Here is an 18,580-nt window from a genome sequence, read left to right as displayed (position 1 = left end):
ACTCTTAAAACTTGTTGGTTTTAATCCACACGTAAAATGTCTTCAGAATAATAACTTCTAAAAGAACTTGTTGTATTGCGTCTTTTAGAAATGACCTGAGACAGTGTGTGACAGACATCAGTGTGTTTGTTTTCGTGTGTAAGAAGGTTTTTACCTGTCCAGCAGTCCCAGCCACCACCAGCTTGTTACTGTATTTGCACAGACTGATCTTCTGGATGCCCAGTCTGGGGTCATCACTATATGGGTCAAAACACCCCACCTAAACACACACACACACACACACACACACAATAAGATTAGTTACTACAGAAACCTGCATATAGTTTACTTTGCATTCATTGGAACTAGTGGTTCATGCAAATCAACTTTGTTTTTCTTTCTTTCCGGTATCTGTTAACACTGTGGCTTTCTAGATCCATCACAGAAAAACAGATGATGCACTGACACCAAGACACTTCAGAGGAATGTTACTGCAGCTATGGCAGCATGCTGAATAAGCAAACAAATTCAAAAGGATGTTTCTCTTCTAAATTCTCCACTTCCAACATCACAGCTTCAGAATCTTGGATCTGAAATCGGTCACAAACAAATTCAGTTCAGGAAGACCGATGTCAAAATGCCCTCCTTAAGCTCTCCTCCTCTTCCTCTTCACTCTACGGCAGCCTCTTTACTCTTATTCTCCACCAAATGCCAGGACAATCCCCCCCCTCCTTCCCCCTCATCCACACTCAGCAAAACATGTGCATTAATCTGTCACACACACACACAGTAGGAATTCCAATAGAATCCCCTCACATGGGAGTTGTGCCTTGGCAAAACAAGGAGTAGGAAAAGTTGGTCACTAATGCACACATACACAGAAAGAGTGGGCTGATGGGTCTGGTTTTCATTACAGAGGAGAAAAAAGGGAAAGGCTCTTCATCCCATATGAGGGCCACATTCCTGAACATGCAGCTCTGTTACCACAGGATACATGAGGAAAGGTTGGGGGGGCTGAGTGGGAGAGCGAACAGGAAGAAAAGAAGAGTAAAAGGAATGGGAAAACAAGCCTAAGAGGTGCGTGTGTGAAATCAAAGAGCGATATTAGACACCAAATAAAACAGTTATGCGTCTTCCTTTCACTGTAATCTCTGCCTGTCTAGAGAAGAGATCCCAGATCATATGCGCTTGTCTTGGACGTCCGACCGAAAAGACGAGAAACGACATCTCCAACTCAAATTCATTTAAATATTCATCGAGCTCTTCCATCTCCATTTCCTGTCAACATCTACCAAAAACCGTCCTGCTCAGCCAGATTCCCCTCGACATGAAATTCTGCTTCCCGATGCTGAATCAGTTCATTTAAATGTAACGCTGTACAGAAAACAGGCCATTAAAACTGAATCAGACTGTGGTTCCTTCAGAGTCAAGTTTTAATAACAGGAACAATGGGGTGGGCCTGTCTGAAAACCAAACACATGAAAACAATCAGATGGGAAAATTAGGCCACAGATGTAGTGTTACAGGACTGACTGTGCGTGTGTCTAAAACACAGATTGTTTTTATTCCCACAGCCTGTAAAATAAGATCTTGAGAGGAAAGACTTTAACTCTCCTGTTCCTTTCACCTCCTTTCACGCACTCGAGCCTTCTCGCTTCTCACCTTCCTGAAGGGCGGCCATTCCTCTTCCTGCTGCATGTCGGGGTCGTCGCTAGGGTCCTGAGGGTCGTCGCTAGGGTCGCAGTCGGTGTGGAAGACGTTGGCTGTGCTGAGTTTGTATAGCGGTGTGAGAGCGACACCTGACGCATCCCAGAAACGCACAGTGCCATCCTCGTGTCTGTCAACACACAGATTTAAAGAAATATTGCAACAGAAAATACAATCTGAATTTTCAGTGTAATTTGGTGCGAATCAATCAAGATGGTGCACATCTGATCATGTGATTGGCTTGGTCAAAAATACAGTTTGAGGTTTATTGGACACGGTACATGTAGCCACATTTAATACAATCCAATACAATAACCTTGCAATACATTATGTAAGGGATAATCAACGAACAGGTGTTCATTATACAGTTTTAGGGCACGATGTGGAGGCGAAGTGCCTTAAAACTGTTTAATGCACACCTACAAGTTGATTATCCTGCTTATACCATGCTCATTTGCTAACAATATAAAAGAAAAGCATTCGAAAATATCTGGTTAAAGATTTGCACTCAAAATCAAAAGGTTAGGAAGCAACAGCTTGCCGTTGTCATGACAACTTGCCTCACTGTACTCGCTGTCAGCCTGAACCGTGGTGTCATTAAGCATAACAGCAGAGTGTGTCTCCCAATCAGTGTTTCAAAGTCTCTCAGTATATTAACTGCCCATTTTGTTGCCTTTCTTGTATTAATCTCATCCTCCTCTTCCTCAATCATTTTAAGATCTTCAGGTGTCAGTTCCTTGTGCTGTTTTTTTTTTTACGCTTGGTTTCTTTCTTTTCTTCTCCATCTCTTTTTCCTTGACAGCTATGCTCTTTGATGTTGCTATGGTTACATGGTTGGGTAGCGGATGAATTTAGAGCAGTGATTAAAATTGAGCCGAACTACATGTGCATTAAACGGTTTAAATGCTCACCTGCCGGCCAATCAGAAAAGAGTATTCACCCAGACCATGGTATAAATCTTTATAATACTCACTTTTGTTGAGAACGCAAAGTGGTGTTGATTCAACTCGACTTAATTTTGAGGATGTGATTTGGTGGTTTTGAATTATATTCCATGACACTGAAATGTGTTTCTGATATTGTCCAGCTGTATTCTATTAGATTTAGCTAAGTGCACCTAATAGAATAGAAACTGTATTTTGGATTACAAGCTTTATTTCCATTAATAAAACCTAACAGCAATATCAAAATATGAATGTGAGAAGCTACAATAACAAAAGGTGTCCCATCCTTTTTTAGCACCTATCTAGCTAAACTGTGTTTATATGTTGTAGTTGTGTCTCATTGTGCTTCATGCCAACACTAACTCTGCCAAACATCTGTAGTTGGCAAAAGTCTGTCGGTTGTCTCAGGATTTGTTTATTGCCAGAGTAAATCCTGACAAATACTGCTTTCAGCTTTTCAGGACATGTCACATGTTGATCACGTTTTATGCAGGATGTCCATGTGGTTCACATCAGAATTGTTTCTAATGCAGCATTTAATCACTTACACTTACTAGAGAGAATGAGATTTGTGCCAGATTATGTAATGAAGAAACTGTTGAAAACTGGATCCACCTGCGGGATGGACACAACCTGTGACTGTTAATGTGTGTTATACAGTGTGAGTGAGTGAGTGAGTGAGTGTATGTGTGTATAGATACCCTGTCAATAGCAGCTCTTGTTGTTTGGGTGGAGGTGCCAGGTTTTTCCCTCCACATATGGGCCAACTCTACACAGATAGACAAAAATTAGAGAAAAGTTAGAACTTAAAAGGCTACAGGAGAAAAAAAAAAATCACGTACTGAATTTTGACTGACAACATATTTCCTGACGCTTTCTATTTTATCATGACCCCAGCTCAAAATGTACTAGCCCTGACACACAGGCATGCCCCACATGGATGAGCATGTGTAAACAGAAACTCTCTGGCCTCTGCAGCTCGGTGCTTTTGTTGGGTTTGCTCTGTTATAGTGACAGTCTCTCTGGTTCAGCCTCACACAGACAGACAGACGATTTACGAGCGTACCAGCTGTGAGTGTGAGTGTGTGTGTGGATGTTAGTCTAATGTGCAACTGATCAAATAGCTGATCTAAGCTACAAAGCCTTTGCAAAGCCTTTAACTGCCCACACCTGCTCTTAAAGTTAACACAATCACCAGCAGGCTGATGGTCAAACTTCCGCTGGTTTCCTCTTGGTTGTCCAGCTGCCAGCGTATGAGCTCAGATGAACTAGTACCATGAGCAATAACTGCAATATCCTTACTTGAAGGAATCAATTTAAAACTATTTCAATAATGACCTATTGATACTGCTCTCCATTAGCAAACAGATGCAGCAACTGAACCTTGATATGACACTCGGTAGAAAGCCAAAATAAAAAACTTGTATCTTGAATCTGTAAGCATGCAGGTGTGTATAGTAAGCATATACACTGATTAGTGTTGATGGCTACGTTTAAAGTACATGCATGAGTAGCCCTGGCCATTGGCCATACTCTGTTTAAGATATCCTCAGGTTAAGCTGCTTACATGCATCATGGATTTCCTGTAAGTGAATATTCCTGCGGCCATGAATAAACCAATGTCCAGAATAATCCTGTCATCCTGTAGCATCCTGCCAACAGCTACAGCTACGTTCTTTGACTGACATCACAGTTAACCATAGACTGCAAATGCACTGTGCTAACCATGCTAGCAGCTAGCATTAGACTCAGCTCCACCCTCTCATCCACATATGGTAACTTCTCATCACTTCTGGCTCCAAATATCCAAGACGGCGACGGTCAAAATGCCAAACTTGAGGCTTCAAAATATGAGACCACAAACCATTGGGTGACGTCACGGTGGCTACGTCCATTATTTTTACGGTCTATGATGTGATCTATCAAACTCAGCTCCACAGCGTGCTTCTCACCCCGTGTGTGTGTTGGCGGCCCTGCTGTGCTTTACCAGCGTTGACCAGCCTCTCCCAGAGTTTGGGTGGGACGCTGGAGATGTGGCAGGAGCAGGTGATGGCGGAGGAGTGGAGAGGAGCCAGGTAGGGAGTGGGCACAGAAGGCCACCCGGGGGTCTGGAGGTCGATGACGACCAGCTCCTCTTCTAGTAACACTACCAACGCCGACGGGTCGTCAAACTCTGTAAGAGAGGTAAGACAGAAAATAAAGCGCTGATGCTTCTGCAACATTTAGACTACACTTTTTATACAACAGGTTAGTTTAGTCTAGCTGAAAGAGATGCTGAAAGTAAATTCTTGAATCAAAGGGAGAGAAAACACTGTAAGGAATCAAAATATACCAAAGCACAAGCCAACCAGTTACACATCTTTAATGCTGGCCAGCTCCTCACCTTTTTCTTGCTCTATGCTGTGGACAGTAAAGAAGTCGATGACTCGGGATGTGAAGTCGAGAGTGACGTGGTCTTTATCTTGTTGAATGGTCAGACAGTGACGGTCACCGTAGCTGGCTCTGGGCATCCCTCCGCTGTATAACAGCACTGGTGAGCTGGAGTGAGGCACACACAGACATATGGAAAGGATTTTTAATCAGGTCAATGTTATCCACCATCATATCCGTGTTTCAAAGGATAGAAAAGCAGAAAAAAAACATTCACACAAAATTCTATTAATTTGTCCACATATTCCTTTAATCTTTGTTTTATTTTCTTTGGAATTACTTCAGAAAAAAATCATTCTTTGGTTGACCTGGTAACAATCCCTACATATGTGAGACTGTCACAAATACTTGTGATATTGCTTTATTTTAAAAGGGCAAAAGCCAAACAGATTGGGAACCGCTGCTCTGGGGAAACATAGAGCAGGTGTTTCTAATATAATTAGGGCTCATTATTTTCTATTTTTTGATCGGGGAAGTATGTTTATTTTGGATTTTAAAGTTTATAAAAATACCACTTGCAACATTTTTGTTGTTGTTGTTAATTACTTTGAAAAACTGGGAGAAAATGCAAATGAGCTGTTTATTATGGGCCAATGTCTGCCATTTTTTTACTGCTTCTTATTAGCACCTTGCTTACTGAAAACTCAAGCAAATAGTCTTCTTGGGGCAGGAGTAAACTTTTTGAATAAAAGGGAACATAAAATCTTGGTGAAAATTCATTTAGAAAGCACAATCAAAGACTACAAAATAAGTAGAAAATAAAAAGAAGTCTCAGATCTAATTAGACAAAATAAAGAAGTAAAGATTTACTGGCACTGTGAAAGTCTGTGTGCATAAATCAAGTGCACTCAAATAGGAAAAATGTGTCCCAAAATAAGAGTGAGTCACTCACCCTGTCTCTGCTGTCCTCCACAGGATTTTGTTGATGGCTTTACAGGGAAATGGGCCTGCAATAGATGACAACCATCAACAGTGAAGTTAAAAAACGTGAACTATTCCACATTCCAGAGGAGGCAAAGAAAAAGAAAAAGAAGAGCTGAGAGAAAAAAAAAAATCTAGAGCAAAAGGAGGTTAAATGCTTAAAACTTTCCCATACATATTCTGGATTATCATCACTGTCTAGACCGTCTCATAGTCACTCCCACAAGGAAGCTGATCGGACAGATCCCCCTAACGCTGACCCCAATTCTAACTGTAACCGCAAGTCTCTACTATGACTCACAAATATGTCACCAGTCACGGTTCATTCAGCCATAGTCTTCCAGATTAAATTAGATAGGATTAGGCCAGATGATGCCAGAATACAGATTCATCACCAGACCTGGATGACAATACACTGCATGCCTCAAATATCTATTAGCTGTGAAACAGAAGTGTATGTGTGTATGTGTGTGTGTTATGTATGCATTTCTCACCGTATGGGATGGTGGAGGACACTGGCTGGTGATTATAGGCGTTGCCGCTGGTAACAGCCCACACGGAGTAGCCACCATCACTATGGGAACTGACAAATAAGTTTCCAGAACGTTCCCACACCAGGCTCTCCAGCTGCTGCAGGGGGGGTTCACATGTGCAAACACACACACACACAGACACACACAGACACACACACATACACACACACACAGACCAACATCAGACCAGGTCACACAGCAATAGAATCACACATACTATATATATCTCGAATAATGACAACCTGTCGATTATTGAAGGAGTTTCCACTGAACTAATATCAGAGATCAGAGCATCTTTGAGCAGCTAGGACTTTATTTGCCACTGAGTCCATAACTTGGAAGACTGTTGGTAGCAGGCCATGCTAGCTTTAACACTTTTTAAATTGTGTCACTTGTAATTTTATTATTACTTTTATCATTCCAATTAAAAAGTAAACCTTTTAGGAGGACAGCTACTGTATTTTTGTGAACACTGATGTGTCCAAAGCAACGTAACAATTACAAGAAATAACGTAACATGCTGCTGAAGACTTTTAAGTTCTTCATTGTTCCAGTCTGAAAGATTTATCATGGAAAATTGAAAACGTACATCAGTGTATACTAAACTTTATTCTATACACCAGGTACCTGCTTTCCCAGGAAGAGCTGATCGGCATGACGGGTACTCAGATCCCATAGGACCACCAGGCCTCGGCTGTAGCCAATCAGAATCTTCCCTGCATGCTGAGGATGTTCCTGAAGAGATTCCACCGGCCCTAAGGATTTCCCACATCTGTAGTCTTCTGGCAGGCTTGAAGAAACAAAACATTTCCCCATCATCCTCCCACATCTGTCGCCTGTTCACCAGAAAGGATCTGCTTATCCAGCATGCTATAAATTACAAATGCCTACAGGTAAAACAGGTTGAAATAATTGTCGGTGAAGGGGCCTGCATCATTGATGGGTGATTAAGTAGTTCATCCTGCATTCTCACACATTCAGAGTAAAGACTACAAGGTGGATCCATAGTTAAAGTATGACATCACACTAGACAAAAAACCTGGTTACAGCATCGACTAGGAATCTGTCAAAGTCATCAACCAGGAGTCAGAGGATGTCCGGAGAAAGATCAAGAAGGACGTTCAACACCAAAGAGGGACGGGTCACAATCTTCCCGCCATTTACAACCACCTGTTATCATGTGACCAAAGTTAAATCGTGGGTAGCGTGATGACGACTGTTGTGTTCATTTTGTTCATTTAAATACATGTTATCAAGTTAGAAGTTAAATCAATCGTCAGACTTTCAAGACCATTTTGTTAGAGAGGAGGCCTGAATTCTGACTTCATGATGTAAGGTACAATTGGGATAGAGCAGGATGACACGAGGCATGGAGGAAAGATCTTTGGAAAATTCAGTGTTAAAATAAATGTATAACAGAATCGCCAAAGAGAGCAAAACTATCAGTATAAACTTTAATACTGCAGCGCAGACTGCTCGTCCAACAACAACAACAGTGAAATCGACATCGAGCTGGAGCTGAGCTTGTGAACTAGACATTCCTCTGAGGCAGCAGAGGAATGTAGAGCAGGACACACCCTCGAGATGTCAGAGGATTCCCTCAGCGAAGGACAGAGGAACAGAGAACAGAGAGGAGGAAACAATAGTGGTTGGAAAGCAGTGGAAGAGGACAGCAGAAATTAAATCTAACAAACAAACAAACAAACAAACAAACAAGAAAGCACTGCAGCTTTCTGGGCTCTTTGCGTCGGATGAGGCAGAACCATCGCAAAAGAGATAGTCAGCCAGTGTCCCCCCTCCAACCTCCACCCACCCACCCACACACACACACACACACACACACACACACACACACACACACACACAGTCACTTCGGACTGCTTTGGTAGGGTTCACTGAGGAAGATCCTCTCCGGAAGCACAGAGGCAGAAACATTCCCAACAAAGCATTCCATTGTCTCTGTCTCTCTGTTCACAAGTATTTTTAGGGAATCCAGCATCCTGCTACAGAGTCCCGGTGATGAGCCTCTGTGTGTGTGCGTGTGTGTGTGTGTGTGTGTGTGTGCGCACATTGGAGATTCAGCTGAAACACTTCCCCGACCGGAACACCGCATTTTGGCAGCCGGTACAAAGCCTCACTGTCTAAAACCTCCCCTCCTTTACTCACACCATACACACACACACACACACATACACACACACACACACACACACACAAAGCCTTATCAGGGCCCTCGTTAGGCCTCAGTTCTGCCCACTTCCCTAAACAAGCCTGGTTAATGAGGGGTTTGGTCAACCAGTAAGACAGTCAGTCATAGAGCATAAAAAGACACCCAACAGAAGCTCTGTGATACACTGCCAGTGCATCGACAAGGAATGCAGCAAGAAAAGTTGCCGCGTTCGAAATAAAGACTACTTTCTCATATATGCATAAAAAACAAAAACAAAACAATACTTCACGTTGCCAGTTTATCCTGAGGATCTGCGTTTATGCTGCGACACCACTGTCCCACAGTGTTTTATTCTTGTTCACTGCTGAACACTCACACATGGCTGTACACTGCTGGACGCCATACTGTATGAATGTTGAGGGGCTGGACAAAATAACAGAAACACCATACAATTTAAAAGCCCACTTAACAGATTTATACTTTATTCTACTGTATTGTTTTTTTTGTCCACCCCTCATTTTCCCACAACTTCTAGTCCAAAAAAACATCTGTTCACATTCTAATCCAATATTTAATGCAACAGTATCCCAAGACGGATGCCTCAACATCTCAATTATGTGCCAATCTTGGCCTTGAGTGCACCAATCCAACCAAAGACTCAAATATCTGCATCTGATTCATTGCTCCTTACTCACATCACATACTGTAAACTTGACATCTTGCAGAGTGTATTATTTTTCAGTTTTACATGATGTTTCTTGCTCCCTTTCCTCTACCCTCCCGACAGCGTGCAAGAGATCTGAACGTTCTCATGGCCCCGTGAACAACATGACCCTGACCTGCCTGCTGCTGCTGCCGCTGCTGCTGCTAGGGTCAGGAGGGATATTTGTCTCTGCATGCGTGTGTGTGTGTGTGTGTCCGACCTGCTCAGCTGGAGCTGTGAGTCAAGGAAGTGTTTAGTGTGATTTCCAGAATCAGAGGTTTTCTTTCCCAGTCTGACTCAGAGAAACTCATGACAAATGAGCAGGCTGGATTATTGCAGTTCTCAGTTTATGGGTCTTCCAAACAAAACAATCCATAGATTACAACTTATCCAGAATTCAGCCGCATGAATTATAACAAGACAAAAGTTCAGACCACATAACTCCAGTCCTCCAAAAGCTTCACTGGCTACCTGTTGTTTTCAGAATACATTTAAAATCCTACTTTTGCTTCACAAAGCACTTGCTGGTCTGGTGCCACAGTACATCTCAGACATGCTGTCAGTTTATAACCCCAGCAGATCTCTCCAGTCACAAGGTGGAAATCTCCATGTGCCTAGAGCGCTTTCAAAGTCTGGTGAGATGGCATTCAGTATTTATACACTTAAAGAGTAGAACAGTTTGCCTGCTGAACTTCTTTCTTTCAAAACCAAACTAAAGACCTTCCTATTCAGTCAAGCATTTTCTTAAATGAACACACAGTATTTATATAGTATGTTTGTTTGTATGTGAGTCATGTATGTGTTTTTATGTGTATGTATGCATGGATGTGTCTGTTTATTTGCACATTATTGCTGTATTGCTGCACTTTGAACTCATTTTGTATGAGATGGTTCTATACAAATAAAACTGAACCGAATTGAATTAAACAGAAGACATACTGTGACACGGATGGAGAGGAGAGAATGAGGACAGTGAATGAGAATAATAGAATAATATGTATATATATGAATGTATAGGTGCAATATAAAGAAGAGCTAGAATATTAATCTTAATGTAATGCTTGACTTTACAAACTTTATAAGAGTCACATGACACCGGGCTACAAAAATATATATCGATATAATATCTATCAATCCTTACTTGGCTTTTCTTTTTATTTGTATATTTACTTAACCTGCAGTGCAGAACTTTTACATATAAATGAACGTCCGTTACAATCAAGCCCTTGCTAAACAATTTCACACAATGCTGATTAAGCTAATCACCGCCAGATAAATCTCTCTGTATTTCACAGTATATGGAGTTTTAAATCTGGTGTTGGGTTTGACATTCCCACACTGGCTGGATGTATGCGTACTGTCGATGTTCTATGAGCAGAGCATGTGCACTAGAAAGTTCTGCCAGCAGAGCTGGCTAACTTCCAGTTAGCTCTCTGCTAACTTGAATGGGGATAAAATAATTTAATCCTGTGGTTCTTCTAGACTTTCCAAATGTTATTGGACCAAACGGATCAAATTCTGATAGTGAAAGGAGTCATTTTGCGGGGGTTGTGTGACGCTTAAAACAATTTATCCACCGTTTTACAGCCGCAACAGTAGTGACAAGTAGGCTACAGCGGAACCTTCTACGTAAGCTGCCAGAAGGGGGAGACAAAAGTCCCGCACTGCACTTAACATTTTTCTCCGTTTGTTGACCTTTGCATTCTCTGAAGTCATTTACATGACAGTCTCACCTCTGTGTGACCTGATCTTGGAGCAGCGTCTGGTTGTCCTTCAGCAAGAGGCGAGGCAGATCCAGGAAGTACACGCCCCCTCCCTCTGTTCCAATGCAGAGCAGGTCGCACGACCTCAGCAAGAGGAGGACTGTCACCCGAGTGGCACTGGGAAGAAGAGGAGAGGGAAGATGAAGCGAGAGTCATGAATCACCGTGTTAAAATCCTGGGTAACTGCATATCTAAAACAGTATAAACAGGCTCTGTACCTGCAGCTCTCAATGCCAGGTCTTCCTGGGAGGCTGTAGCTGCCCACTTCCTGTAGACAGATCACACCCTCTCTCTTAACACCTCCTACTTCCCTGGGGGCCGCAGCCACCAGCTCCCAAAGGTGAATCGTGTTGTCATCCAGCAGTGACAGCAGACGACCCTATCATGGAGCAAACAAGTCACACATCAGTCTGGCCATCATTATCATTTTTTTTTTTTTTTTACATTCAGAAAATACTAGCACGGAGCTCACCTGTCCAGGCAGGAAGTGGATCTGTGTGACAGCAGTGGTGTCTTTGTGTAGTCCTGTGAACTCCACACCAGGCGCCCCATAGCTGTGAGGATGCCGTCAAGGAAATACACAACACAGCAAACCTTTTCGCAGCACAGCGTGACGAGTACTTGAGCAGAGTTATCCACTAAAGTTCATAGCCAGTGGAAACACCATATCCCAGTTTACACTGCTGGAGCAGCATGTAGAAGAGATTGAGTCAAATGTGAAGGTCAAACATAGTTGGAACTTCCTAATTATACAAGGTATTTTTGACATAAATTTGGAAGGTGTAACCACTTTTATACTGGAAAAGTCCTGTCGTCTTAGTAGTACAAAGAACTGTCATTTTTAAATGTGTGTCTTTTTTAAATAAAGTATAATATATGAAGGAACAAGGCTGTGAATATGTAAAAACTGTCTAAGACATCTGATAGGTTACTTGCTGTAGAGCCGGGCGACACTCACAGAATGTATTATCATATTATTCTTGACTCAAAATTGATAATGTAGTGTTATTTTGGGTAATAGTGCATTTTCAAAACAATTGAGTTTCCAAACAAATAACATATCAAGCTTCAATTGAGATTTTAAGTGATTATAAAAACAGAACAATTAAAAGAGAGAAAAAAACAAGACGTATCGATATGTGTGGAGAACACAACGATTAAAGAAAAATAATTGAATGAATTCTGTATTCTTATAACTGAATAAGGCCTGAGAGTTTATCAGTCTGTGACGGCATGAAGTTAGTTTATTTATACAAAATTTAAGAGTAGATGAAAGGAAAGGAAAGGAAAGGTAGATCTGCCAGCTCCGTTGTCATACTCTGTTTGTATCCAAACAGAAACACACTGCATTAGTCCAGTTTTACCATTAATATCCTTATCTCTCTCTCTCTCTCCTTGTTCAATCTCTCTCACTGGAACTCTAATAACTGCAGCCCAGTATAGCACTACATGTCAAGCATGGCACTAACAGTGCCAGGGGTAGACATGCAATCATGGTTTCAAAATATGTATTACCGGTACAGTAGGACAGTTTGGTGAAAAAGTGCCAACCAAATGGCAGACCTTGTTTCTGGCTGTGTGGAAGGTCGTGTTCTCCAAACGAACAGATTACAGAAATCAAAAATAAATTAAACATCGTATCTGTCCATCTTCTCTGGGCAGTTTAGAGCCACCAGAACACAATCTGTACAGTTTTGACACATTATGTACACAGCATTAACGCACACTGGTGACAGCTCAGCATCATCAGCCCCTCACGCCAGCAGGCAGACAGAAATATCTTAAGGCATCCCTTCCATCTTCAAAATGTTTTTTTTTTTAAAATAGATTAAATGTGACAGGGAGGATAGAGCGTGACACTTAACACACTCAGAACTGTTAATTCTCAGCTGTAAACCAAAAGAAACACACCGGTTTGGTGCAATAATAGGGAAGAAATTAGAGTGCTATCAGAAAGCTCATAGCAATTACCAACACCAGATGACGCAGATGCTCAAAACCACCACTCTTATGTGTGTGTATATATGTGTGAGTGTGAGAGTGTGCGTGTAAGTAATAACAGCAATCTTTACAGAGTCCTCGCCTTTGTTAGTCCAGTAAATGAAGCTGAGCTGATAAAATAAAGGCTACACTTGAAGAACTGCGACGCCATGTATACAACTCAGCTAAATTGGGCTAAACTGTGAATTAGCACACACCCGCTAGGAGCAACACACACACACACACACACACACACACACACACACACTTGTGAGCAATACTGACACACTTAAGCACACTGCTTACATAAGCCTGTAGGAATGTGGATTAAATATGCAGAAAAATAAGAGGAAATCTGGAGAGTTCTCATGTTTGTATACGACTGTGTAGAGTTGGTTTCTCTATTTCTACCACTATCTTTTTCATTATTATCTAGTTTTTCTCTTAAAAAGGAAAACAGTGTAACTAGATAATATATTATTATTCTCCTCTTTCCGTTCCCATTTATATCTTTAATTAACTGGCTTTTTCCTTTCCAGGAAGACTTGTCTCCAAATCAGTTTATCTTCATCTCTACTCTCCTTTTCTTTTCCTTTATCCCTCCGCACTAAACCCTGTGAGGGAAATCAGTGACTTCATTCCCTCCACCCTCCTTCTACCTCCTCTCCACCCAGCTCTGATTCTCAAGCTCTGACAAACATACCTGCACTCCTCTCACCCCTTCATTCCTCCCTCCTTGCTTGCTCCCTCCCTATGCTGAATCCCTGGAGGCCCATCCGAGTGTTATACTAGCATTCCTCGGTGTTGTCACTTCCCGTCCCCAGGTTTTATTCCCCGCAATAACACATGCCTCAAACAGCTGGAGGTGTGAGACGAAAAGTCTGTGATGGGTCATGAACCAGATAAAAGGGGGGGAGGTAGACACCAAGACAGGGAGCAGAAGTGAGAGAGTGACAAATGAAGCGAAAACACAATTTAATAAGAATGAGTTTTGCAGATTTCAACTCCCTTAATGTAACCAGAGGAAGAAAAAAACTAAAGTGAGAGCAAGAAAAAAAATGTGTCAAACAGCTGTGTTACAAGGAGATGAGACGTGAAAAGTATGGTTGACAAACTGAGAGGAAATAACTACGCTGGAAAGAGACAGTGCAACATGAGGGAAAGTCATTTTTTCTGCTGCGTTTCAAAAAGATAGAAGTGAGAAAAGTGACAGGAAAGTAAGTGTGAGGGAAAAATCAGAGATCCACAGCTGTGTGAAAAAAAAATCAAAAGGCCTGAAGACAGATGGACAAGTGGTTTGTGCGTGACCGCAGCTCATTCATCACAAATCTATATAGCATTTGCCCCAAATTTAAGCAGGCTGTGCAAAAAAAAAAAAAAAAAAAAAAAAGAGTGCAAAGAAAGCTGTCAGTGCATGGAGAAAAATAAAACCACTAATGACTATTTAAGACTATGTCAGAACCTTGACACTTGGCTGGTCTGTAGTACCTCTGACAGCAACCAGGCCACTACCATCTCCAATTTCAAAACTTTGCCATTCCACACAAACCCCAAATAATTATGCCAGACAGGCGGCAGAAAAGTTGTAAAGCAGGGCAGAGACCTTTAGTGCTATTAAGAGGCAGGACAAACAAATCCAGGGTGTGATGAGGACAACTGCAAAACCTCACCAACAGCACAACTGTGGCACATTGTTCACACACACAAACACACACACACACACACACGCTTCCTGGTCCTGGTGATGTCAGAAGACAGCTGGTAGAGGGATTCCCCGGTGATGATGTCATCACCTCCTCACAAGGGACAGCTGTACAGTAGATGGAGTCCCCTTTTGCTTTAACCTCATTACAAGTTTGTGTGCATGTGTGTCTCCTCTATATTAAGCTCCCTTCCCCCCCAAGGGGGTCTGTTCATTGGCCGACAATTCCTCAATAGAAGTGGGCAGATAATAAATGTGTAAAAATGTGTCACGCTCCCGTCCTCGCTGTTAAACGCTGATATATAACCTTGCTGGCATGTACAGTATAAATAATTACAATTCACACAAATAAACACATGCAGTCGCAGCCTCAGCAATCTGCTTCCAGTCTACACTGACCTCTGGTTAACCATGAACTTCACCTTGTGACTGACAGAAAGATAGAAAGAGATTTACAGCAATTTTCAGAGCATTAACATTGTTTTCACACAAAGGGGACGATGGTGAGCTAGTGGCTGGTAGCTTTGTGCACATTAGCAGCTTAACACAAACTAAAACATACATTTTCAATTTAATGCAAGTAGCTTATATTTTCTAAACTATCCAAACGTTGCCATCACCTCTAGCTGACTATCTAAGTACTTTTATTGCTCTCATTGTGTAGGCATGCATCCAGGTTTTTCTGACAAAAAAACAATCCTATTATTATCCTAATCCTATTACCTGTACTCTGTGTCAGTCAGTCTGTTATGCCCAGTCAGCATAATGAAGAGGTCATCATGCACAGCAAGTAAATTCCAACATGAAAAAAGGACAAAGCAGTGTAATCAGACATAAACTGATTAGAAAGGGATTGACTGGAATTAATATGAGTAGACAAGAGGCTAAAAGTCTGAAGTATCACTAGTGACCCATAGAGGCTGCAGTGTTGATTACAGTTACACACATGGAAAGGTTTCATCCTCTGAGGAGCATGAACATACTCAGAATATGTCACACATGGCATCCCAACATTAGATTTATTTTATGTGTTGATTGATGGTTTACTGTAATACAGGTCAGATTGGCATAATGAAACATTAGGACTCCTCCTCAGGGGACCATGAATATCCAAAGCAAATATCCCAGATATTTGCTTTGGATATTTACTTTATATTTACTTTTAGACTCATTTTGTTTTGGACCAAATCATTGGTGGAGGGGAGATTCTGGTTGGACAGTGGCATGAAAAATGGACACATGAAAAATGCAGTAACACTCCCCTTCATTTCAAACATGCCACATAAGGACGTGGCTAAATTTAAGAGATCAGGATTAAAAAAAAAACAAAAAAAACAGCAATGACAGATGAAAGGAGCTGCTGCAAATTCTCAGGATGCCTCGCCAGGAAGGAACATCAGAGGCGTCTTCCACAGACACGCACACACACACACACACACATACACACACACAAGGCCAGTACACAAAAGGCCAAAAGGCAGTGAGGTCAATAGTCGGTAAAGAGCTGGAAACACTGACTCAAAGCAGTAATTCAACAGCCTCCTCAATCCAGTTTGGAAATTAAAATTGAAAAGCATCAATAAAAAGCTATGAAATGAACCACAGAAACTCAGCAGTTCATCTCATAAAAGCAGTGAAATACCCAACAGAGACAGCAGACGTCCTTAAAAAATAAAATAAAAGGTTCAAAAACAAGAAACAGAGATGTCGGATTAGCCCACCCTCTTTCCCCCCTGAATCTTATTCAACATGGGAGACTTGAATCTTTGTGCAACCTGTTGAATGACACACTGGTTTAACCGTGATGCTCCGTGCAAGGAAACGATTCAATCAACCTGCACGCTCTGACTGTGTAACAGGCAAAGATTTGCTGCATTGCTCACCAGAGAACCCTGAAATGCACACAATGGAGGCCTACAGTAACTCATAATCACTGAATCACTGTCTCTTCCTCACTCACACACACACACACACACACACACACACACACAGTGCGATTGCCCGGTGATGCAGAGAGAGAGCGTTAGCAAGGATAAAGCGATTTCACGGTCTGAATACAGACAAACAGAAGGCATTGTCCTCCATGCGGACACACAGACAACAGCCAGCACACTCGCTAACACACACGCACACACACACACACACACACACGACAGAAGATAGGGATAGGCAGGCAGGAAGGATGAATTGCTTGACCCAAGGATGAACATATAAGATGACCACACAGACACACACACACGCGCAGAAAGAGAATTAGTCTGTGCCACAACATTTTTAAAACCCAAGAGAAGTTTTAACGCCAGACTTCAGACAAAACAAGTTAAATAGGTTTCGATCTAAACTTCTGAGTCATCATCTGCGAGCGTTTTCCCCCGACTCCCTTTCCTCCTTACACACATAGCAACACACACACACACACACACATAATCACAAACTCTTCAGACGTCTGGCAAAAAGCAGTCTACAACGAGACATGCCAAACAACTCCACCCACCCACTAGAGAAACAATCCCGTCTCATTTGCATCCTCTCCCTCATCTCGTACCTCCCCACCTCCCACACTCCCCTTTCTGTCCCACTTGTTTAGTGCGTGCTCTCCACCGACAGCACAGCGGGAAGTATACTTGACTTTCAAATCAGCGACAAAACACTACAAAATACCACAATGTTTGACTGTAATGCAACAAACTTTCATAGTCTCCAGAGGATGAATTATAATGATTTTGCTGACTGGCATGACAAACTAAAACTGTCATCTACGTTTTAAACAACAATGTTATGAAGTTAATATCATTACATCTTTAAAAGATACAGCTAGCGAGTATGTGGATACTATTACTCTACATTTTATTCTTCTCCAACACTAAAGATGGACTTTCTCTTGCTTTACTACATCCATCCTCGCTCATTCAGCTCTTCAGGGACTGATTATTTTTACACAACTTTGATCTGTCAGTTCGGATGAGCGTTCTCTTTGTTGTACTCCTCTCGTCCACCTCCTCGCCTTTTTGTTCCTCAACTCTCCCATTCAACAACCGATCCACTCTGTCCGACTCGGTGAGCCCACACACCCTTTTATCCCGACGCAGACCCCCCTCCGAAAAACTGGGCGAGCATGAGTGTGAGTGTGTGTCCATTCAACTGTAAGTGTGTGTAGGTGTGGGGGGTGAGGGTGGAGGAGAAGGAGGCCTGGCGGAAAGAAGAGGGTGAGTTATGACAGAGAGCAGCGAAGAGGAGGGAATTTTAAAAGGTCCTGCCGTTTCTCCAGGAATATCAATGAGGGACGAGTTATAGTCAGGGGACTGAGTGACAGAGAGATAAACAGAGAGAAATAAAATCAGAGGGCGGCAGAGAAACAAAGCAAAGAGAGACGTGACGAGAGAAAACAAGAATAGAGGAGCAAAGATAGTGAGCAGTGAGAGAGAAAGTGCTTTATTTATCAGAGATAGCAGAGTAGGCAGTGTGTGGGCAAGAGGAGAAAGATGGAGGGAGAGGTGAAGGATGAGAGGAATTTAAAAGTGTGAATCAGAGTCGAGCTAAACTGAAAGAAATAAAGCAGGTTACATAACGTGTGATTTTTTTTTTTTTTTTTTTTTTTCCACAGACGAGCCTCCATACAAACCGCAGTCTGTGCCGCTAAGCATCAAAACAAATTAATTTGACTTGGGACAAATCAAAAGCTGGAAACTGTTGGGGGAGAGGACAGGAAATGCTGTAGCTGTATTACAATTGGAAAGGAATTGTGTGG

At 42.0% G+C, this 18,580-nt stretch overlaps 1 protein-coding gene across 1 annotated transcript in view; it reads right to left on the bottom strand.

Moving 5' to 3' along the window:
- The window catches only part of llgl1 (LLGL scribble cell polarity complex component 1), a 35,830-nt gene that overhangs the window by 8,852 nt on the left and 8,398 nt on the right, over positions 1-18,580 (bottom strand). Inside the window, exons 3-13 of the mRNA XM_067615735.1 lie at positions 11,623-11,704; positions 11,369-11,529; positions 11,121-11,267; positions 7,142-7,304; positions 6,476-6,611; positions 5,953-6,007; positions 5,014-5,168; positions 4,583-4,803; positions 3,332-3,399; positions 1,642-1,816; positions 155-259 (exon numbers count right to left, since the gene is read on the bottom strand). Coding sequence (XP_067471836.1) covers positions 155-259; positions 1,642-1,816; positions 3,332-3,399; positions 4,583-4,803; positions 5,014-5,168; positions 5,953-6,007; positions 6,476-6,611; positions 7,142-7,304; positions 11,121-11,267; positions 11,369-11,529; positions 11,623-11,704 — 1,468 coding nt within the window. The remainder of the gene's footprint in view (positions 1-154; positions 260-1,641; positions 1,817-3,331; positions 3,400-4,582; positions 4,804-5,013; positions 5,169-5,952; positions 6,008-6,475; positions 6,612-7,141; positions 7,305-11,120; positions 11,268-11,368; positions 11,530-11,622; positions 11,705-18,580) is intronic.

The sequence above is a fragment of the Thunnus thynnus genome, chromosome 17 (genome assembly GCF_963924715.1).
Source record: "Thunnus thynnus chromosome 17, fThuThy2.1, whole genome shotgun sequence".
NCBI lineage: Eukaryota > Metazoa > Chordata > Actinopteri > Scombriformes > Scombridae > Thunnus > Thunnus thynnus.
Note: the sequence above shows the minus strand (reverse complement) of the source record. Positions and strands in the feature narration are given on the sequence as shown.